The 23918-nt window shown below is 39.3% G+C and overlaps 1 protein-coding gene across 1 annotated transcript in view; it reads left to right on the top strand.

The window, feature by feature from the left end:
• Positions 1-23918, top strand: part of EPHA10 (EPH receptor A10) — a 1151424-nt gene that overhangs the window by 496830 nt on the left and 630676 nt on the right. The window contains exon 5 of the mRNA XM_075336054.1: positions 3185-3520. Coding sequence (XP_075192169.1) covers positions 3185-3520 — 336 coding nt within the window. The remainder of the gene's footprint in view (positions 1-3184; positions 3521-23918) is intronic.

The following is a 23918-nucleotide window of genomic DNA, read 5'->3' as shown; positions in this document are numbered from 1 at the left end:
CAAGAACAAAAGGAAATTGTATTGAACTTGCTAATTTGGCAAAAGGAAACAAATATGTTTCTGTTTGTTTTGAATATACTAGAAGCTATCAAGGTAAGATTAGATAAAAAAATACATCATCAAGTGTAAGAAAAAAAATACAGATCAGATTTTTAATTACAATACAGTTTTGAGGCATTATTAATGAATACAAAACTGTATTGCTTAAGGATGACGTACTTAAATCTTCCTAAGGGTACGCTCACACAAGCGTGAAAAACGGACAAGTGCAATGCAAGAAGATCTCGCATTGCACTCGAACCTATTTTAGTCAATGAGGGAGAGTAGTTGGTCAGCTTTTCTCGCATCCAGATTCTGGATTTGAGAAAAGCGGCAACATGCTGTGATTTTCTGTTAGAGCCGTATCCCTCGCACCCATTCAAGTGAATGGGTGCGAGAGAAACGTCAGACTGCACTCGGATTTTATCCCAGTGCAGTGCGATATACACATACAGGCTGACAATGGAGGAGACGGGGGGGATTAACCCATCCCTCTCCTCTGCAGCGCCCGCCCTCACGTTCACAGCTGTGACCCGATTGCAAGATCGGGTTACAGTCGCATGACACTCGGCTCACGCTCGCAGCAGAGCCTGAGCTGGGAGCTTACACAGCCTGGAGGTCTGTTTGGGGTCATTGTCCTGCCAAAAAATAAATGATGGTCCAACTAAACGCAAACCGGATGGAATAGCATGCCACTGCAAGATGCTGTGGTAGGCATGCTGGTTCTGTATGCCTTTAATTTTGAATAAATCCCCAACAGTATCACCAGCAAAGCACCCCCACACCATCACACCTCATCCTCCATGCCTCACGGTGGGAACCAGCCATGTAGAGTCCATCCGTTCACCTTTTCTACAAAGACACGGCGGTTGGATCCAAAGATCTCAAATTTGGACTCATCAGACCAAAGCACAGATTTCCACTGGTCTAATGTCCATTCCTTGTGTTCTTCAGCCCAAACAAGTCTCTTCTGCTTGTTGCCTGTCTTTAGCAGTGGTTTCCTAGCAGCTATTTTACCATGAAGGCCTGCTGCACAAAGTCTCCTCTTAACAGTTGTTCTAGAGATGAGAAGGTGTGTCCAAACGTTTGATCTGTACTGTATATATAAGTGTATATATATATATATATATATATATATATATATATATATACATATCATATTTTGATGACATATAAGATGACTTTTTAACCAAAATCTTCTCAAAAGTCGGGTGTCGTCTGATAGGGCAGTGCACGGTGTATCATGGCTTTACACACAATAAAAGATATTCTTACCTGTCCTCTGTTCCCGTGGTGCCTCCAGCTGCTTCATGCAGTCCACAGGTACACAGACTCCTCTGTGATACCGTCCGATGCATGGAGCAGTCGCTGCAGGATGTCGTCATGGCTTTACTGCAGTTGAATGCTTTATGGTGCCACAAAGTATTCAGCTGCAGTAAAGCACTGACAGCAGCCCTGTGTATTGGACACAATCATGGAGGGGTCTATGTGCCTGTCGTCCACAAGAAGTACTCCTCCATTATTGTGTCCAATACACAGGGCCATCGCTGCGGTCAGCGCTTTACTGCAACTGAATGCTTTGTGGTGCCGTAAAGCATTCAATTGCAGTAAAGCAATGACGACATCCTGCAGCGGCGGCTCCATGTAGGGACACTATCATGGAGGGGTCTATGTGCCTGCAGACTGGAAGGAGGCACCGCAGGAATGGAGGAAAGGTGAGCATATCTTTTATTGTGTGTAAACTATGGCATAATAGGGGACAAGGGGGAGCCAGCAGGAGGGCATTATTAAACAATGGGCACATTACAGCAGGGGACATTACTGCAGGGGACATTACTAAACAGTGGGCACATTACAGCAGGGGATATTATAAAACAATCGGCACATTACTTGGGTTGGCTTATACTTGAGTATGTACGATATATCCCAAACCCTATATTTTAACTGGAAAAGTTGGCGGTTTGTCTTATACGCCGGAAAATGCAGTATATATATATATATATATATATATATATATATATTTCAATTATTGGAAGGTGGCTTCCCTATCATGTGATTCTAAGGCTGTCCTTTATTGGTTCTGTTTCATATTTATAAATGATGGGACATTTTTCCTAAAGCTGGGTTGACACATAGTGACAGCGACAATGACATCGCTGTTACGTCACCATTTTCTGTGACATAACAGCGACCTTGTAAGTCGCTGTTATGATCGCTGCTTAGCTGTCAAACACAGCGACGCAGCAGCTATCATAACGTCGCTACATGTGCAGAGACCAGGGAGCCGCGCACACTGCTTAGCACTGGCTCCTTGCTCTCCTAACTACAGTACACATTGGGTTAATTAACCCGATGTGTACTGCAGCTACATGTCACAGTGCAGAGAGCAGGGAGCCGCGCACACTGCTTAGCGCTGGCTCCTTGCTCTCCTAGCTACAGTACACATAGGGTTAATTATCCGATGCGTACTGCAGCTACATGTGCACAGAGCAGGAGCCGGCACTAGCAGCAAGAGCGGCGGAGGCTGGTAACGAAGGTAAATATCGGGTAACCAGAGAAAGATCTTCCCTTGATTACCCGATGTTTACAGTGGTTACAGCTTTCCGCAGCTGCCAGACGCTGGCTCCTGCTCCCTGCTCGTTTCATTTCGTCGCTCTCTCGCTGTCACACACAGCGATGCGTGCTTCACAGCGGGAGAGCGACGACGAAAAAATGAAGCAGGACATTCAGCAAAGAGCAGCAACCTCACAGCAGGGGCCAGCTCGTTGCTGGATGTCACACACAGCGACAGCGACGGGACGTCGCTGCAACGTCACAGAAAATGGTGACGTAGTAGCGACGTCGTTGTCGTCGTCGCTGTGTGTGACACCACCTTAAGAACTTAGATGTCATAAATCAGCTCCATTGAGCTCAGTTGAGAAGAAATAAGAGTTAGAAACTGTGACATCAGAATGAAGAAGTAAAGATGTCATCCATGTTTTTTTCTATGTAGTTTTTCTCACCAACTGACTAGCACTTTGATCCATAAAATGTCTGTAGTTGGAGTGGCATGTGACTTGACGTTTAAGAAATGCACAATGAGAAAATATAAAAGTTTAAAAAAATCTTCACTTTACGCGTTGACATACTTTATTTTTCCTTCTAGGACCACCTTCTGCACCAAGGGACCTAATTTATATAATGAAGCAAACAACGCTGGTTTTAGAATGGAACCCACCATTGGATTCAGGAGGCAGGGGTGATCTTACCTACAACATCTTCTGTGACCGCTGTTCTATCTACTTTCAGCAGTGTGAGCCTTGTGGGAGCAGCATTGGTTATGTTCCTCAACAGATTGGATTAGTCGAACGGACCGTAACACTGATCAACCTGTTGCCTCATATGAATTACACTATCCGAGTGGAATCTGTAAATGGAGTTTCCGATTTCAGCATGTACACCAAACAGTTTGCTGAAATTAATATTTCCACAAACAATGCAGGTACTGTAAAAATACCACCTTCTATTTAAAATTCCTGTTTGCAAAACTCCTGTTTTATTTAATTTGCTTCTATAATTGAATAAATCACGATAACTATATGCAAAACATAGGGCAACATTTTCTTTGTTGTTACAAATTGCCAGCATTTTTTCTCTTTTTACTATACAAGGCAACCTTCTTTTGATCAGTGGCAATAAAACCTTGACAGCAGCTCTTATAACTTGACGTACTTGTCAGCAGCCAGGCATTTAAAAAGGAAAGTATTTCAGAATTATGACAAGCACATCTGTAACGAGCAAAAAAATACATATTTTATTTTCATGTATTACAAGTTCTGGTAGCGAAAACAAATTTGACTTTAGTACGAGTGTATAACATTAAGTGATTTGTCAAAATTAATTTTAATATTCATCTAGAATAAATAATAATGTTTTTCACAAAATAAAATCAGTTTATTTAGAATTGGATGCCTTTCCTAGTGCTAATTTAGTTTATCACACCTCCCACTGCCCCTACTAATATATGAGGGTCAATCACATTTTATCTTTTTTTTTACACGGTGGGACAGAAAGACTAGAGAATGATAGCATAACCCTCAGGCTTGCACCCCTCTGGTGTTTGCTGAAAAGCCTCAGCCACTCCTATAGCTAATTGTTTGGGTGATAGTTTTTAAACCATTTCGCTATGTTCACATACGGCACCTTTTCTGCGTTTTTGGTGCATTTTTCAGGTCACCTAAATGCATGCATTTCCTTCTCCCAGCAAAGTCTATGAGATTTCTATTTTGCTGTCTACACTGCAGCTTTTTTTGGCTGCATCTTGGCTGTGTTTTTGAAAATATGTTTTTTTCCAAGCGTTTTTGAGCTCTTCCAGTCAATAGATTTGACTTAAAAAATGCTTTGGGCAAAATGCGGTAAAAACGCTCCAAAAAAGTGTCAAAAACCCATACTTTTTGGGGCCAAAAATGCAGCATCTTTGTGGTTATGAAAAGATGCAGTGTGTGACCATAGCCTAAGTAAAGTTGTAGAAAACTCATGGATTTATTCTCTGCAAATTAATCACTCATGTACCTTCCCTTTTTTAGGCTATGTGCACACTAGAAAATGCCTTTTTATTAAGAAAAATATGGAGCCTCTGAAAGAATTCTGCACACGCGGTAAAAACCACGATAAAACCGCACCCGCGTTTTTTGCCTCAATTTGCCGCGGTTTTGCCACGGATATGCCGCGGATTTTCCGCAAGTTGGTCCCCGTGGATTGCTACCATTATCTATGACAAAAACTGCAGGTACCTGTGGAAAAGAAGTGACATGCACATTAATTCCGCAGCGGAAAATCCGCGGGTATAAAAAAACGCAGTGTGCGCACATCATTTTTTAAAACCCATAGGTTTTGCTGGGGAATGACTGCAGCAATGTTAGACACATTTTCTGCAGCAAATCCGCGGCAAAATCCACAGTAAATCTGCAGCGTGCACACAGGGCCTTAAAGGCTATTATTCATTAGCATGGATGTCATTACATACCAATATAGCCATAAATAGCAATAATAATCAAAGTGCCATACAGTTAAATTATGGAGTCAACAACTATATATAAAAAGTAATACAATACAATTGAAGTACACAATATTTCTTTACCTTCTTAGGAAAGTCATTATTAGAAAAAAATAGTTCTTTCTATATTTGTAAAAATATATACAATTAAAACAATATTAATGCTTTGGGCGTGTATGTAATCCAACTCCAAACTATAGAGAGGATGCATTACCTCTGCATTCCAGCAATTAAAGATTGTCACAAGTCACCCACTGTAGCCAATGCTTGTTATTTTTACCATTCATTTGGCAGTAAAGGCAGTGAATCAACCATGCTTAAATTCATTTCAACTACAGATGAGCGAACCAAAGGTTCAGTGTTCGGTGTTCGTACCAAACACAAAATTCCCAACATAAATCGTATGCAAACCACTTGCACGAGCATGGCTGTGCTTGGGTATGCTTGATGCTCAGCTCAATGTGAGCTACTTGCAGTGTTTAAATGGCTCACACTGGGGGTAACAACAGTCTCAAATGTAGTGTGCACCAAACAAAATAAAATGAAAAAGCTCCCCCAACCCCCTCCCAGAAGTGCTAAGCTTCTAGCTGGCTGCATGGAGGTGAAGACCCGAACTGCCCAACTAGTGACTTCCACTGGGGTTCAGGTCAAGTCCGGGTACCAATTCGAACTTTATCTAAAGCCAAGCTGCCCCCTCAAACCAAAGTTTAACAGGTACATCCTTCTGTAATGTCAACATCTCTGTTAAAAAAAACCAAACAAAAACAACATCAAAACATAACTAATAATAATAATTATTACCTACTGATTAACTTGTACTCGGCCTTCTTGTGTTTTGGTCTGAATTAATATATAATTAATATCAATATTCCTAATGTATTTTTGATGTTGATTATAAAGGCATTATATATCAATATAGCCAGGTTAAGCTGTGCTACTGCACCCCACCTGATTTGTTTGCAAAAGTCAAGGATTTGACATAAAATATTTTAGTTCTATTTGATAGTGATAATTTGGGCAAACACCTGATTTTTATCTATGCTATCATTCTAAAACATTTATGGAATACTATCTTACAAATATTATTGTATACAGTACTGAATATATAGGACATTATTGTGTGTTGCAAAAAAATATTTTCTGACGCAATTAGTTCTAGTATTTAGACTTGTGAGAAAGCACAATACCCGAAGTATCCTATATATTCTGTGTATATAAAGTGTATGCATACATGGTAGTTGTTATTACTGAAGTTAACATGATGGTATAGCAAAATCATTGTAAAACCACCCTGTTTGAACCCACTTTTTTATTTTTCTTTACACAATTATAATTGGTATATTATTGAGATTACTTTAGCAGAACTACCATATTACCAGTCTGAACTAAGTGTTAACATGGTTGTATAGTAGCCACAATTGTGTTATATTGATCCCATGTCCCTGAAATCTAATGGAGCTGACATACAGGGGAAAAATCTAATTTAGTTCTCCACTGATCTGTACCAGTCTACCTTCACTCTGAAAGATTTGTGCAGACAAAGCTTATTACAGATAGTAACTCCACATATCGCCTCCTAAAAGGTTATCTCTGTTTTTGTGAGTGGTGTAAGATGCTACATAAATTTAGTATAAAGTTAATGATATTGGAAGTATAGGTAAATCTGTGGTATTACCGCACACTTGGCAGCACCATCTGAAATACTGTATGTGTAATGTTATTGGAGTGGTATCTCAATCTACAGCATTATTTGTGTGGAATCACCATTGAAACTTACAAATATTGTAAACTAGCTGTAGCACTCGGCATTGCCCAGGATAGTAACTGTCTCTCTGTTTCTCTCCCAGCCTCTGAGTCTCTCACCCTCTGTCTGTCTCTGTCTGTGTCTGTTTTTCTGGCTCTATGTTTTTGTCTGCCTGTCTCATTCCCTGTCTTTCTCTGTCTGACTCTGTCTCTTTCCCTGTCTGTCTCTGTCTCTTTCCCTGTCTGTCTCTTTACCTGTCTGTCTGTTTCTTTTCTTCCCTGTCTATCTGTTTCTTTACCTGCCTCCCTGTCTCTTTCCCTGTCTCTTTCCCTGTCTCTTTCCCTTTCCCTGTGATTTAAAAAATGAAGATTAAAAAAAACCCAAAACACATTCTTCACATACTTTAAACATTTACACAAAATGTACAGTAATGCAAAAAAAACAAACAGCTTGTTCTGTCACAGGTACACTACAGGTTGTAGAGTTAGAGGGCCATATAGTATATATAGTTAGGGAAAGAGCAGTACAGTACATGTAAAGATCAGTATGGTATATGTAGCACAGATAAGAACAGGTGACAACTGTAAACTACATGCAGTACAAGAAGAGATCATTGCAGTATATATTGCAAAGTATAGGAAGATTTTCTTTCTCTAAAGATCAAAGTAGTATTTTTTCTTTTTTTCCTTTTAGGAATACTGCATTGGTACATAAAAAAAATTGTTTAAAAGAACTGAAGTCCTCAATGGTTGATACCTTTTAATGACTAACTGAATAGATGGTAATAACAGCAAGCTTTCGAGACTACTCAGGTGTCTTCATCAGGCCCTCTGTATACCTGTACATCTCTATATCCGGTATACTGAATTAAAGATTTTTTTTCCTATATAATTTTACAAGAAAATTAAAAACAATTAAATTGTCTCATTTATAATATACTTTTTAAAAGTAAAGATCAGAAATCAATAAATCATTTGGAAAGATCTGGTATCCCTGTAATTTTAATAGCTCATACAATACACTCAACAGATATCTATAGTGATCAGAAAGTGGCAAATAAAATGAAATGATTGGTTTAAATCTCTATTCAATTCTTGAAAAAGTTAGCACATGTGTTAAGAAAAAAACTACAGCTCATTTTGAAAATAAATGACCTCATATAGCAAAGCTTAGATAAAGATAAAAACATTATGGCAATTACAACTATGAACGAATGAAGAAAGAACAACTGTATGGCCATCTTAAGTAGAACACAAAAATGGTGTTGTTTAGATGCATGTGTTGTATCTATGTACATAAGGTATATACTGTATGCTTGACTGTATTCTGGTTTTGCTTGAGTAATGTGTGTAATGTATTAGCATGCACATAATTTATATATGTGTGCCTAATTTGTATCAGAAACTAATTTGTATGCTCATATGCAGATGGGGCCTAATGGCTAATAGAATTTGGGTGGGGGGTCAGACACATGTCCCACAGAAAGGCCTTTCATTGTCAGTTTTGCTATGCCAGAGGTCACCTTTAAGTTTTGTGAGTGTATTTAAGTAGTTATGTATTATTACTATTATTATTATTATACTGTAGATGTATACAGAGTTTTAGACACCTCAAAAGATGTTTCTTACTGGCATCAATATATGATGCAGTAGTACATGAGCCATTTTCTAAAACATAGCCACATTTACCCTGTTTTATCACCCTGTCATAATGAAACATGAAGAGATCATTTCATCTTTGGAAACACAGTAGAAGAGGGTGCTAAGTGCTCATCTAAAAAAGGGCTTTCATTGAATGTTCTATCTTGATTGATTTTGTAATTAATGTTTATAGCCACAATTGGTTTAGATAAACCCATTAAAAGTAGTAAATTAATGCCTTCTTTATCATCTTGGTCAATAGTCACCATCTGCTTAATCCTTCCTGATTACTATTATTATTGTCATAACATTTAATGTAATTAAATCCTTGGAATAGCCACCATCAGAATGACATTCACATTCCGCTATTCAGCCGCAGATGTAAACAGCTTCACTTTGAATTATGGATTGCGTCGGAGTTTTGTAATTGAATAGCTAGTTTTATCAGCTGGAATAATATATGATATAGTATTGTATGGCTAACTCAGTTAAACTGAATTCAGACTTGTATATTTTTAGCTTGTGTGCTGTTTATGTACATTACAGACTGTGACCAATATAAGTCAAAAGCAAAAATGTGTAAGAAAAAACCTGCCTTATGCATATGTCAATGCCAATTTGGTATGAAAATAAGTGCAGCAAACTGGGAGTGGCAGCACAAATCGGACACCATCTTTGGATGCATGGAAATTATCGACTGCACTTGGATGACATCTGAGTGCAGTCTGATTTCTGCAGAATCATAGAATGCAAAAGATGGAGAACTTCTGTTCTTCTACTGACTGTGCTCTGATTCTCTCATCAGACAGAATTGGATTGCACTACTTTGGTTCAGATTAATTGAAGTGCAATTAGTATAATCGGTTTGATTCTCATACTGTACATGAGCTAATCTACAGCCATCTGTCCGCAGCCTTACACTGCTCATTGCCAATCAGAGTGGATCGTTACTTAAGCAAGGTGCTCTAGAGTCTGCAAGCACAACCCTGAGGCTGGAAGCATCCAACCAATTTTAGTGTCCCGGCACTTCTCCCAAGCTGCAAAGTCAAAACTGACTTTAAATATGGCATGGGAGAGCACTAAGTTTGGACTAGATGAGCTACTATGCTGTTTGCCTTGACTTTTATTTCCTTACCGCGAAACAGGAAAACATGTGGCAGAGGGGCAATTTCTGGAAGTACAAGCATATGAACTCAAACTGAAAAAAAAAGAAAAGTTTAGCTCACCCACTCTGATGGAGACTTGAATGGAGGACAGGCACGCGGGAGATAAGCCAGTCAGGCTGAAGATTTCAAACAGGGAAGAAAAAGTTCCAGCATCCACGTCCAATTGAACAAAATAAACAAATTAAGGGAAGAGCTTAAATGTGTAGATTGGGACAAAGTCATGGTAACTGGGGATACCGAACATAAATGGGGTAAGTTTAAGGATATACTACTAGAGTCCTGTAAAAAACGTATACCCTCTGGTAATAAAATGTCCAGGAATAAAAAGAAACCACTATGGATAAATAAGACTGTACAAAGTATAATAAAACAAAAACAAAGGGCATTTAAAATCTTAAAGGCTGAGAATACAGAAATAGCATTGCAGGAGTATAAAGATATCAATAGGAAATGTAAAAAAGAAATCAAACAAGCAAAATTAGCTACTGAAACAAAAATCGCCAATGACATTAAAATAAATCCCAAAATCTTTTCTAAATACATTAATGCCAAAAGGAAAACAAAGGATAGTATCGGCCCCTTAAAATATAATAACAAGTTAGTTATAGAGGACAAACAAAAGACTGAGATATTAAATAGGTATTTCTCATCTGTATTCACCAAGGAACTGACTGTACCAGGGATCATTCAACAAGTGAAAAATCAAAGTCCACCACCCGATATAATTAATTTAACACAAGATGAAGTACGCCTACGTCTGAATAAATTAAACATAGACAAATCCTCAGGGCCAGATGGCATTCATCCACGAATATTGAGGGAATTGAGCTCCGTAATCGACAGACCGCTGTAGCTCATCTTTTTAGACTTGCTTGTAACAGGGTTGGTGCCTCAGGATTGGAGGATTGCTGATGTGGTACCGATATTTAAGAAAGGTAAGAGGGTAGATCCAGGCAACTACCGTCCAGTAAGCCTGACATCAGTAGTATGCAAAGTTTTTGAGGGCATTTTAAGGGATGACATGCAAAAATATATTGCAGAAAATAATATGATAACTGACAAACAGCATGGATTCATGAAAGATAAGTCGTGTCTAACCAACCTGTTGGGGTTCTATGAGGGGGTAAGTTCAAACCTGGATATTGGTAATGCAGCTGATGTGATTTACAGTTAGGTCCAGAAATATTTGGACAGTGACACAATTTTCGCGAGTTGGGCTCTGCATGCCACCACATTGGATTTGAAATGAAACCTCTACAACAGAATTCAAGTGCAGATTGTAACGTTTAATTTGAAGGTTTGAACAAAAATATCTGATAGAAATTGTAGGAATTGTACACATTTCTTTACAAACACTCCACATTTTAGGAGGTCAAAAGTAATTGGACAAATAAACCAAACCCAAACAAAATATTTTTAATTTCAATATTTTGTTGCGAATCCTTTGGAGGCAATCACTGCCTTAAGTCTGGAACCCATGGACATCACCAAATGCTGGGTTTCCTCCTTCTTAATGCTTTGCCAGGCCTTTACAGCCGCAGCCTTCAGGTCTTGCTTGTTTGTGGGTCTTTCCGTCTTAAGTCTGGATTTGAGCAAGTGAAATGCATGCTCAATTGGGTTAAGATCTGGTGATTGACTTGGCCATTGAAGAATGTTCCACTTTTTTGCACTCATGAACTCCTGGGTAGCTTTGGCTGTATGCTTGGGGTCATTGTCCATCTGTACTATGAAGCGCCGTCCGATCAACTTTGCGGCATTTGGCTGAATCTGGGCTGAAAGTATATCCTGGTACACTTCAGAATTCATCCGGCTACTCTTGTCTGCTGTTATGTCATCAATAAACACAAGTGACCCAGTGCCATTGAAAGCCATGCATGCCCATGCCATCACGTTGCTTCCACCATGTTTTACAGAGGATGTGGTGTGCCTTGGATCATGTGCCGTTCCCTTTCTTCTCCAAACTTTTTTCTTCCCATCATTCTGGTACAGGTTGATCTTTGTCTCATCTGTCCATAGAATACTTTTCCAGAACTGAGCTGGCTTCATGAGGTGTTTTTCAGCAAATTTAACTCTGGCCTGTCTATTTTTGGAATTGATGAATGGTTTGCATCTAGATGTGAACCCTTTGTATTTACTTTCATGGAGTCTTCCCTTTACTGTTGACTTAGAGACAGATACACCTACTTCACTGAGAGTGTTCTGGACTTCAGTTGATGTTGTGATCGGGTTCTTCTTCACCAAAGAAAGTATGCGGCGATCATCCACCACTGTTGTCATCCGTGGACGCCCAGGCCTTTTTGAGTTCCCAAGCTCACCAGTCAATTCCTTTTTTCTCAGAATGTAGCCGACTGTTGATTTTGCTGCTCCAAGCATGTCTGCTATCTCTCTGATGGATTTTTTCTTTTTTTTCAGCCTCAGGATGTTCTGCTTCACCTCAATTGAGAGTTCCTTAGACCGCATGTTGTCTGGTCACAGCAACAGCTTCCAAATACAAAACCACACACCTGTAATCAACCCCAGACCTTTTAACTACTTAATTGATTACAGGTTAATGAGGGAGATGCCTTCAGAGTTAATTGCAGCCCTTAGAGTCCCTTGTCCAATTATTTTTGGTCCCTTGAAAAAGACGGGGCTATGCATTACAGAGCTATGATTCCTAAACCTTTTCTCCGATTTGGATGTGAAAACTCTCATATTGCAGCTGGGAGTGTGCACTTTCAGCCCATATTATATATATAATTGTATTTCTGAACATGTTTTTGTAAACAGCTAAAATAACAAAACTTGTATCACTGTCCAAATATTTCTGGACCTAACTGTATTTGGACTTTGCAAAGGCATTTGATACTGTACCACATAATAGCCTTATACTAAAGCTCCAGAAGCAAGGTCTAGGGGACACAATATGCAACTGGGTAAGGAATTGGCTAAAAGATAGGAAACAAAGAGTAGTCATAAATGGTACATTCTGTAAATGGACTATAGTCAGCAGTGGGGTGCCGCAGGGATCTGTGCTTGGACCGATTCTTTTTAATCTCTTTATTAATGACCTTGTGGATGGGATTGATAGTACAGTGTCAGTCTTTGCCGATGACACCAAACTATGTAGGATATTAAAAACTGACCTGGATAGTACAATATTACAAAAAGATCTGGATAAGATGTCAGAATGGGCAGATACTTGGCAAATGAGATTTAATGTTGATAAATGTAAAGTAATGCACCTAGGACGGAGTAATCCTATAGCTGCGTATACATTAAATGGAAGTAAACTCGGGACTCGGTAGATGGTACGTGCCTCGAGAGTTCACCACTCTTAGTCCCAATCCATAATATAACAAAACACTTTGTTATATTATGGATTGGGACCATGATATTCAGATATTCATGGTATACCATTATACCATGTCTTTTAGCTGAATATTTTGTTACACAACCTTTTGAGACAATCACTGCAAACAAATTATTTCTGGAACTCTCAATAAGACTTCTGCACCTCTCCACAGGTATTTTGGTTCCCTTTTTGTAATCAAACTGTTCCCCCAGTCAAATGTATAAAGAGTGTTTTCTCTTGGCTGCATATTTCAGCTCCTTTTACATATGATATAAAGAATCTAGATCAGGACTCATAGAAGGTCATTTCAGAATAGTCCAGTGTTTTTCTTTTAGACATTGGATATTTATAGCTGTTTATTTTGGGTCATAATCCTGTTGCACAGATTCAAGACACGCTGTGCCAGAGTAACCCCAAAACATAACCCAGCCTCCATGTTTCACAGTACACAGTACAGTAGTTGCAATGATCTTTTCTTTGCATGATTTCTTTTTACACCTGTAAACATAAAACTGATGTGAATTGCCAAAAATCTCTAGGGTTTTTTTTCATCTCTCCAAAGGACAGTTTCCCAGAAGCTTTGCAGCTTTTCAATATATATTTTGGCAGCTGTGTTCTTTTCTATGACTTATTTTCAACATGGTTATGTGTCTTTTCAATTTGTAGTCAATTTACACCTTGAGACCACATTCAAGAGGTTGGCCACACTGTCATAGACCCTCAACTACTGAATAATGCAGTGATCTTCAAAAGGGTAACAATATTTTGAACTTTTGTCTTTCAGGCTTCCTATCTCAACATCCACAGCTTTTTTGCATGAAACTACCTTCATTTTATAGAAACTCATCTTGGCTATTTTGTTCATAAATTTGAATTGCAATTATTTAGCATATGATTAGTTACAGTCATATGAAAAAGTTTGGGCACCCCTATTAATGTTAACCTTTTTTCTTTATAACAATTTGGTTTTTGCAACAGCTATTTCAGTTTCATATATCTAATAACTGATGGACTCAGTAATATTTCTGGATTGAAATGAGGTTTATTGTACTAACAGAAAATGTGCAATCCGCATTTAAACAAAATTTGACCGGTGCAAAAGTATGGTCACCTCAACATAAAAGTGACAATAATATTTTGTAGATCCTCCTTTTGCAAAAATAACAGCCTCTAGTCGCTTCCTGTTGCTTTTAATGAGTTCCTGGATCCTGGATAAAGGTATATTTCACCATTCCTGTTTACAAAACAATTCCAGTTCAGTTAAGTTTGATGGTCGCCGAGCATAGACAGCACGCTTCAAATCATCCCACAGATTTCCAATGATATTCAGGCCTGGGGACTGGGATGGCCATTCCAGAACATTGTAATTGTTCCTCTGCATGAATGCCTGAGTAGATTTGGAGCGGTGTTTTGGATCATTGTCTTGCTGAAATATTCATCCCCTGCGTAACTTCAACTTCGTCACTGATTCTTGCACATTATTGTCAAGAATCTGCTGATACTAAGTTGAATCCATGCGACCCTCAACTTTAACAAGATTCCCAGTGCCGGCATTGGCCACACAGCCCCAATGTATGATGGAACCTCCACCAAATTTTATCAAATTTTACTGTGGGTAGCACATTTTCTGTTAGTACAATAAACCTCATTTCAATCCAGAAATATTACTCAGTCCATCAGTTATTAGATATATGAAACTGAAATAGCTGTTGCAAAACCCAAATTGTTATAAAAAAAAAAGATTAACATTAATAGGGGTGCCCAAACTTTTTATATGACTGTATGTAGATTCTTGTTGTGTTACTGTTTTGCTCCTGGTGTTTGAAATTTTTGTGTACCTGTATACTACAAAATATAACCTGTTCTCACATTCCCTAATAGTTCCTAACTAAACAGTTGCAGATCAGATTTATCTATGAAATAGCAAAGATTATTGACTATAAAATTAAGGTAGTCTCAAGTTTAAAGCTGTAGTGGATGGCGACATATGGAGCATGAAATTCAAAAGTTCAAAACATTGTTTTGTTACCCTTTTGCTTGTCGGTGAATATGCAACTGTACACTGTGTGCAGAATTATTAGGCAATTTGTATTTTAGAAGATTTTTTTTATTATTGATCAACAACTATGTTCTCAATCAACCCAAAAGACTCATAAATATCAAAGCTTAATATTTTTGGAAGTTGGAGTGGGTTTTTTTAGATTTTCTTAGGAGTATATCTGTTTGTGCAGGTAACTATTACTGTGCAGAATTTTTAGGCAACTTAATAAAAACCAAATATATTCCCATCTCACTTGTTTATTTTCACCAGGTAAACCAATGTAACTGCACAAAATTTAGAAATAAAGATTTCTGACATGCAAAAACAAAACCTAAAAAGTTAGTGACAAATATAGCTACCTTTCTTTATGATAAAACTCAACAGCCTACCATCCATAGATTCTGTCAGTTGCTTGATCTGTTTACGATCAACATTGCGTGCAGCAGCCACCACAGCCTCCCAGACACTGTTCCGAGAGTTGTACTGTTTTCCCTCCCTGTAGATCTTACATTTTATGAGGGACAACAGGTTCTCTATGGGGTTCAGATCAGGTGAACAAGGGGGCCATGTTATTATTTTTCATCTTTTAGACCTTTACTGGCCAGCCACCCTGGGGAGTAGTTGGATGGAGCATTGTGCTGCATGAAAATCATGTTTTTCTTGAATGATACCGACTTCTTCCTGTACCTCTGCTTGAGGAAGTTGTCTTTCACAAACTGGCAGTAGGTCTGAGAGTTGAGCATAACTCCATCCTCAACTGAAAATGCCCCACAAGTTCATCTTTGATGATACCAGCCCATACCAGTACCCCACCTCCACCTTGCTGGCGTCTGAGTCAGAGTGGAGCTCTCTGTCCTTTACTGATCCAGCATCTGGCCCATCCATCTGGCCCATCAAGAGTCACTCTCATTTCATCAGTCCATAAAACCTTTGAAAAATCACCTTTTGCTTTTTGATATTCCAGTAACGTTGCAGCTCTGAAATATGGCCAAACTGGTTGCAAATGGCATCTTGGCAGCTTAACGCTTGATTTTCCTCAATTCATGGGCAGTTATTTTGCGCTTTTTTGCCCAACACGCTTCTTGTGACCCTGTTGGGAATTTGCCATTAAACGCTTGATTGTTCGGTGATCACACTTCAAAAGTTTGACAATTTCAAGACTGCTGCATCCCTCTGCAAGACATCTCACAATTTTGGACTTTTCAGAGCCTTTCAAATCTCTCTTCTGACCCATTTTGCCAAAGGAAATGAAGTTGCCTAATAATTAAGCACACCTTATATAGGGTGTTGATGTCATTACACCACACCCTTCCTCATTGCAGAGATGCACATCACCTGATTTACTTAATTGGTAGTTGGCTCTAAAGCCTATACAGCTTGGAGTAGGACAACATGTATAAAAATTATCATGTGATCAAAATACTCATTTGCCTAATAATTCTGCACACAGTGTATTGACAGCAATATTAAGCTATTTGGAGATAGCCTTCTAGCCTTACCTTTTACTTGTTTGTCTATAATTTGCTTTCTAATCTCCAGAGACAACTCTTTCTTTAACTTAATTTGCCCCATGTTTAGTTTTTAGCCGACTACGTTTTGCGTATATACACTACATGTGATATAGCTACTGTAACTATTCCCATAAGCAACAGAACCCAATTGAGATTGTTACTACTGGAACCTATTTGTAAAATCTGAAGTAATGTTCTCATACTACAGCAAGTTCCAGTAAGTAGCAAATAGTAGAAAATAGGGTCCATAAGTTATACACTATAGTGCCTCATTCAAATATCAAATATACAAGTAGAGTAGACATAAACTCTTTTAGTTCCATAATTATATGTGCCTCATATTTTATGTGAATTCTATATGACTTTCAAAAAATGATGCTCAGTCACTGTAAACCCCTGTAACCTTATGAAAACTACTATATGTTTGAGTTAAATTTCTTATTAAAATTTGTATTGCCTAAAAGGGTTTATCTGGGCTAAATACAGTGCTGCCTGGGTCTTTCATGCCATGAAATTAGCAAACTCCCTCAAACTCACCTGTAACTACCCTTGTGGATCCACCACTGGCTGCAGCATGGTCTGCACTCAATCTATGTTGGTGAAAGGAGGGGAGTTTGTTATTTTCAGAAAAGTCATGCCCTTAGGCAACATTACTTTAGCCACAACAACTTAGTGTAATGCATTTATTTTAAGCATGTAACTATTTAAGCTGATCTTTTTGTAATGGTTCATCCAGAGTATGTGCATTTGTTATTATTTGCAAACCCACGATTTTTTTTAGAGCAAAATGCTACAGGAAAAGTTGCTTTTCTCTGGCATTTTGTAATCCAGAAACATCTTTTAGTAGAGTTTTCTGTTTCTTGAGCATTTTTGCAGACATTTTTTAAGAACTTTCTCACTGTGTGTCTTGGTGAATCATTTAACTGACATTTTTTTTAACTCCATTCAACATTAAAGAAATTGCTAGTGGTTTTGAAGCAAAAACAAGGTGGCAAAATGCTTAAAAAGACACACAGGTTTCTTCTGGGCATCTTTTAAGCCTTCCCATTAACTTGAATGGTAAAGTTTAGACCATATGCAAAGACCCAAAGAAAGGTCTGCTCACTTCTTTTAACTTTTTGCCAACTTGGAAAACTGAAGCAGTTAAAATGCTTTCACAAGAATGACAATTTGCACAGCAAGTCATTTTACATAGAAATGCATACGTTTATTATTTGACTCTTTAGTTAGTGATTTTTCAGGCAGATTTTGAAGTGGACCTGCCTGAAAAGAAACGTGCACACATAAACTTAAGGCCGCTTTACACGCTGCGACATCGCTAGCGATCGCACCTGCCCCAATCGTGCATGCGTCACGGACAAATCGCTGCCCGTGGCGAACAATATTGCTAGGACGTGTCACACATACTTACCTTCCTAACGACGTCGCTGTGGCCGCCGAACAAACTTTTTTTTAAGGGGGAGGTTCATGTGGCGTCACAGCGACGTCGCACAGCGGGCCACCAGTAGAAGCGAAGGGGCGGAGAGCAGCCGCATTAATGTCACTCCCACCTTGTTGCCAGAGGACGCAGGAATGCTGTTGTTCGTCATTCCCGGGGGGGTCACACGTAGCGATGTGTGCTGCCTCAGGAATGACGAACAATCTGCGTCCTAAAAGATTAACGATTTTTTGGAAAGGAATGAGGTGTCAACAATAAATGTTTTTTTCCCTTATTTCGGATCGTTAGCGGTCGCACATAGGTGTCACATGCAACGACATCGCTAACGACACCGGATGTGCGTCACAAATTCCGTGACCCCAGCGATATCTCGTTAGCGATGTCGTTGCGTGTAAAGGGCCCTTTACACTGGCCGAAAATCATAAACTAGCATTCCTTTGAAAGCTCTTTTTCCCATTATTACCCTACCCAAACAGGACGTATATCACCCGAAATATGAGATACAAGTGCATCTCAATAAATTAGAATATCCTCAAAAAGTTAATTTATTTCAGTACTTCAATACAAAAAGGGAAACACATATATTATATAGAGTCATTATACACAGAGGGATTAATTTCAACTGTTTATTTCTGTTAATGTTGATGATTATGGCTTACAGCCAATGAAAACCCAAAAGTCATTATCTCAGAAAATTAGAATATTATATAAGACCAACTGAAAAAATGATTTTAAACTCAGAAATGTTGGGCTGCTGAACAGTATGTACATTAAATGCCTCAATACTTGGCCGAGGCTCCTTTTGCATGAATTACTGCAGCCATGTGGCGTGGCATGGAGGTGATCAGCCTGTGGCACTGCTGAGGTGTTAAGGAAGTCCAGGTTGCTTTGATAGCAGCCTTAAGCTCTTCAGCATTGTTAGGTCTGGTGTCTCCCATCTTCCTAATTACAATAGCCCATAGATTTTCTACGGGGTTTAGGTCAGGTGAGTTTGCTGGCCAATCAAACACAGTGATATTGTCGTTATTAAAATAGGTATTCATACTTTTGACAGTGTGGATAGGTAGCAACTCCTGCTGAAAAATGAAATTTCCATCTCCAAAAAGCTTATCAGCAGAGGGAAGCAGGAAGTGCTCTAAAAGTTCCTGGTAGATGGCTGCTCTGACTTTGGTCTTGATAAAACACAGTGGCCCTACACCAGCAGATGACATGGCTCCCCAAACCATCACTGATTGTGGAAACTTCACACTAGACCTCAGGCAGTTTGGATTGTGGCCTCTCTACTCTTCCTCCAGACTCTGGGAACTTGATTTCCAAATGAAATGCAAAATTTACTTTCATCTGAAAACAACACCTTGGACCACTGAGCAACAGTCCAGTTCTTTTCTCTTTGGCCGAGGTATGATGCTTCTAGCGGTGTCTATTGATCAAGGGTGGCTTCACACAAGGAATGTGACAGTTGTAGCCCATCTCCTGAATATGTCTGTATGTGGTGGCTCTTGAAGCCCTGACTCCAGCAGCAGTCCACTGCTTATGAAACTCTCTTAAAGTTTTGAATGGCCTTTTCTTAACAATACTATCAAGGCTGCAGTTATCCCGCTTGCTTGTGCACCTTTGTCTACCACACTTTTTCTTTCCACTCAACTTTCCATTAATATGCTTGGATACAGCACTCTGTGAACAGCCAGCTTCTTTAGCAATGACCTTTTGGGGCTTACTCTCCTTGTGGAGTGTGTCAATGACTGCCTTCTGGATATCTATTAAGTCAGTAGTCTTCCCCATGATTGTGTAGCCTACTGAAACAGACTTAAGGACCATTTTAATGCTTAGGAAGACTTAAGGACCATTTTAATGCTTAGGAAGCCTTTGTAGGTGTTTTGTGGTAATTATTCTAATTTTCTGAGACAGTAACTTTTTGGTTTTCATTGGCTGTAAGCCATAATCATCAACATTAACAGAAATAAACACTTGAAATAGATTACTGTTTGTAATGACTCTATATAATATATGTGCTTCCTTTTTGTATTGAATTACTGAAATAAATTAACTTTTTGATGATATTCTAATGTATTGAGATGCACTTGTAAAACATGCAATCATCAGATGAAATGATCTTTAAGCTTACTTGAAAATTATTGCTCTAGGCAGCACATCGTCCAGTGTAAAAAAGAAATGTGCTCGAAAACAATAACAGTTTATGTACAGAGAGTGATCATTTAGTAAATGTTCTGTTAGCATATAATTTCATTTGGCCTGATTAAACAGCCTGCTCACAACCACTAATTGACCTAAATGGGCGGCACGGTGGCTCAGTGGCTAGCACTGCAGTCTTGCAGCGCTGGGGTCCTGGGTTCAAATCCCACCAAGGGCACCATCTGCAAGGAGTTTGTATGTTCTCCCCGTGTTGGCGTGGGTTTCCTCCGGGTACTCCGGTTTCCTCCCACACTCCAAAGACATACATATAGGGACTCTAGATTGTGAGCCCCAATGGGGACAGTGTTGCCAATGTATGTAAAGTGCTATGGAATTAATGGCGCTATATAAATGAATAAAATTATTATTATTATTATTATTAAATGTAGCTAATCAATGGTCATTTATCGGCAGTCTAACTGGTTGTTTAACACGTGCACACATATTTTTATGAAGAAAAAAAACAAAAATGAAAAGATATATATAGTACATGCAAAAATTGTTAAATTGGCAAACACTATATTGTAATATAGAGCTACAAATAGCCAGCTGACACAGCTCAACGCTGAATGTTAAGGATCACTGGATGTTTGGTTTTCAAGCTGCGGTTCTTAAAACATCTGCTCCCAGATGAAAACTCTACCAGCAGCTAAACTAATTAGTCTTAATCTCTGGGTTTGTTGTAACTGAGATGCCTAATCAGGAGGCTGAGTAAGCGAAGAGGACATGATAATGTCTTCCCCGATGCCTTCAGTGACTTTTTCAGAATTCCTAACCATGTTTAATTATGTATATACATTGCACTAAAATATACAATGTACCATATATCCTACCTATATAACAGGAATTCACACCACCTGGCTAAAAAATGTAGTCTAAGTACGATTTTGCAGAAAGTACAGCTTTCTTTTGATATAATGGTATTTCTTTATGTATTTGAATATATGTATTTTTATTTGTATGCAGTTTTATATGTATGTACATTGAACATAAATATAAATGCAACACTTTTGTTATGCTCCCATTTCTCATGAGCTAAACTCTAAGATCTAAAGGCTGCTTTACACGCAGCGACATCACTAGTGATGTCGCTCGTGAAAGCACCCGCCCCCGTCGTTTGTGCGTCACGGGCAAATCGCTGCCTGTGGCGCACAATATCGCTAGTACCCATCACACATACTTACCTTCCTAGCGACATCGCTGTGGGTGGCGAACAGCCTCTTTTCTAAGGGGGCGGTTCGTGCGGCGTCACAGCGACGTCACACGGCAGGCGTCCAATAGAAGCGGAGGGGCGGAGAGCAGCCGCATGAAAGTCACGCCCACATTGTTGCCGGAGGATGCAGATACGGTGTTGTTCGTCGTTCATGGGCAGTCACAAGTAGTGATGTGTGCTGCCTCAGGAATAACGAACAACCTGCGTTCAGCACCAGCAATGACATTTGGGAAATGAACGACGTGTCAACAATCAACGATTAGGTGAGTGTTTTTGATCGTTAGCGGTCGCTCGTACATGTCACACTCAACAACGTCACTAACGAGGCCGGATGTGCGTCACAAATTCTGTGACCCCAATGACACCTCGTTAACGATGTCGTTGCGTGTAAAGCGGCCTTAAGACTTCTAGACACAAAAGACCTTTTCGATGAAACATTGTTCACAAATTTGTCTAAATCTGTGTTAGTGAGCACTTCTCCTTCGCTGAGACAACACATCTCTTTTGCATAGAGATGATCAGTGTCACGGTGTCCCAATTCATGCTGTGTGACTTGTGACAGGTTCAATGCAATTGTTGTTTTGCCTTCCGTGTTTATTATTAAACCTGTTTTTACCTTTAGGCACTCGTGGGGTTAATGCAGCTTCTATTGCTGTACAGCAGATTTCCCTATGCAGTTCAGCTGTTTCCGCTGATGTCCACTTCTATCCTGCATAAAAACCCCCTTCTTCCAGCACAGGGTGCCACTTATTTCTTTTCTCATTCTTTTCCATGGTCTGTAGGTGGACGGACGCGTTCCTTGCTTCTGCTGTTTTTCCCTAGTTGTAGGTTGTTTGGAAGTTATCCTAGGTGTTTTCACTTACCCTTATTGCCTGATAGTTAGTGTCCACCTCTGTATTTTTCCCCATAGTTATTTAGGTGTTTGTTGGTATCTATGTGTTTTGCCTCTGTTTTTGGTATATTGTTTGGTAGGGTGTTTATGGGGATCTCCATATCAGTCTGTTCCCCTGGGTGGTGGGTGAGGTGGAAATATAGTCATCAGGACCAGGAGAGGAGACAAGGCTACGTTGGAGGCTCGACCCTGACTACCAGACTAGTACCCTGTCCGGGGACCCTGTGCTGTCTCTCATCCCAATGGTAGACTAAATGGTAGTCAGGGTCAAGCCTCCAACGTAGCCCTTTCTCCTTTCCTGGCCCTGATGACTATGTTCCCACCTCACCCACCACCCAGGTGAACAGACCAGGACAAAAACCCCCATAAACAACCCACCTAATAATATACCAAAAACAGAGGCAAAACACATACAGACAACACCAAACACCTAAATAACTATGGGGAAAAATTACAGAGGTGGATTGGAACTAACAGGAAATAAGAGAAAGTAACTGCACCTAGGATAACATCCAAACAACCTACAACCAGGGACAAACACGTTTAATAATAAACATGAAAGGCAAAACAACAATTGTCCTGAGCCCGTCACAAATCACACAGCACCGACTGGGATACCGTGACAATCACGTTGTTGACTGTGGCCTGTAGAATGTTTGTCCACTCCTCTTCAATGACTGTATGAAGTAGCTGGATATTGGCAGGAACTTGAACAAGCTCTCATAAACACCAATCCAGAGCATCCCAAACATGCTCAATTGGTGACATGTCCAGTGAGTATGTCAGCCATGCCAGAATTGTTGTGAATAAACACGGCACTTCTGTGTGGTAGGTGGTCAAGTAGGATCCAATCCCGTATGTAGCAAAGATCATATACTCGGCACTCAAATAGTTGAATAAGCTTGCATTTTATTGAGTAAGTTTGACCAGATACAGCACAGATGTTTCGATCTAACACAGACCTTCATCAGTGTGCAGTGTAGATGGTCTGCTCAACTTGTCAGTGAAAGTAGTGCTGGTTTAGCTCATGAAAAATGGTAGCAAAAACGAAAGTGTCGCGTTTATATTTTTACTCGGTAAAATATAAACTATATACTTATATATAGTTATATAGTTATTTACCAGACACTATAATAAACTAACAATAAAAAATACTAGTAAAACTACATAACACCCACAAGGGCAGTTTTTGCTTATGCAGATGGATGTAGGTACAGAGGTAGTTCTCCTTCTACCCTACTGTCTTTGGAATACTTTTCAGGGTTTTGTCAGGGTGTGCTTTGACAAGTGGAGATTAAACCACAGATTGTTCAAATATATAGAATACTGTTGTGAATAGATTGAACACATGAAAAACAGAATCAATAGTAATTTTTAACACATTCAACAAGACGAATGTCAGCTGCTGATGATAAACCTAGAAGCATGTGCAGAACATTTTTAACTTCTACACTTGCTTTGGAACAGTCCCCGATGAAGCAAGATTCACAGAAAAGTAATCAGCAACAAGAATGCCTCGTTTGTTCCGTATTTGATCGCAACAGATGGAAGTCACTTGGAAAACAGAATAACATCTGATAATGCAGATGCCCTCCATTTTTTAAGACTGCATTCTGAAAAGTTCAGACAGCTAATGTGAAGAAATGACTGCTTGATTAAAAGATCTTCACTG

This window comes from Anomaloglossus baeobatrachus, chromosome 2 (genome assembly GCF_048569485.1).
Source record: "Anomaloglossus baeobatrachus isolate aAnoBae1 chromosome 2, aAnoBae1.hap1, whole genome shotgun sequence".
In the NCBI taxonomy this organism is placed as follows: domain Eukaryota; kingdom Metazoa; phylum Chordata; class Amphibia; order Anura; family Aromobatidae; genus Anomaloglossus; species Anomaloglossus baeobatrachus.
Note: the sequence above shows the minus strand (reverse complement) of the source record. Positions and strands in the feature narration are given on the sequence as shown.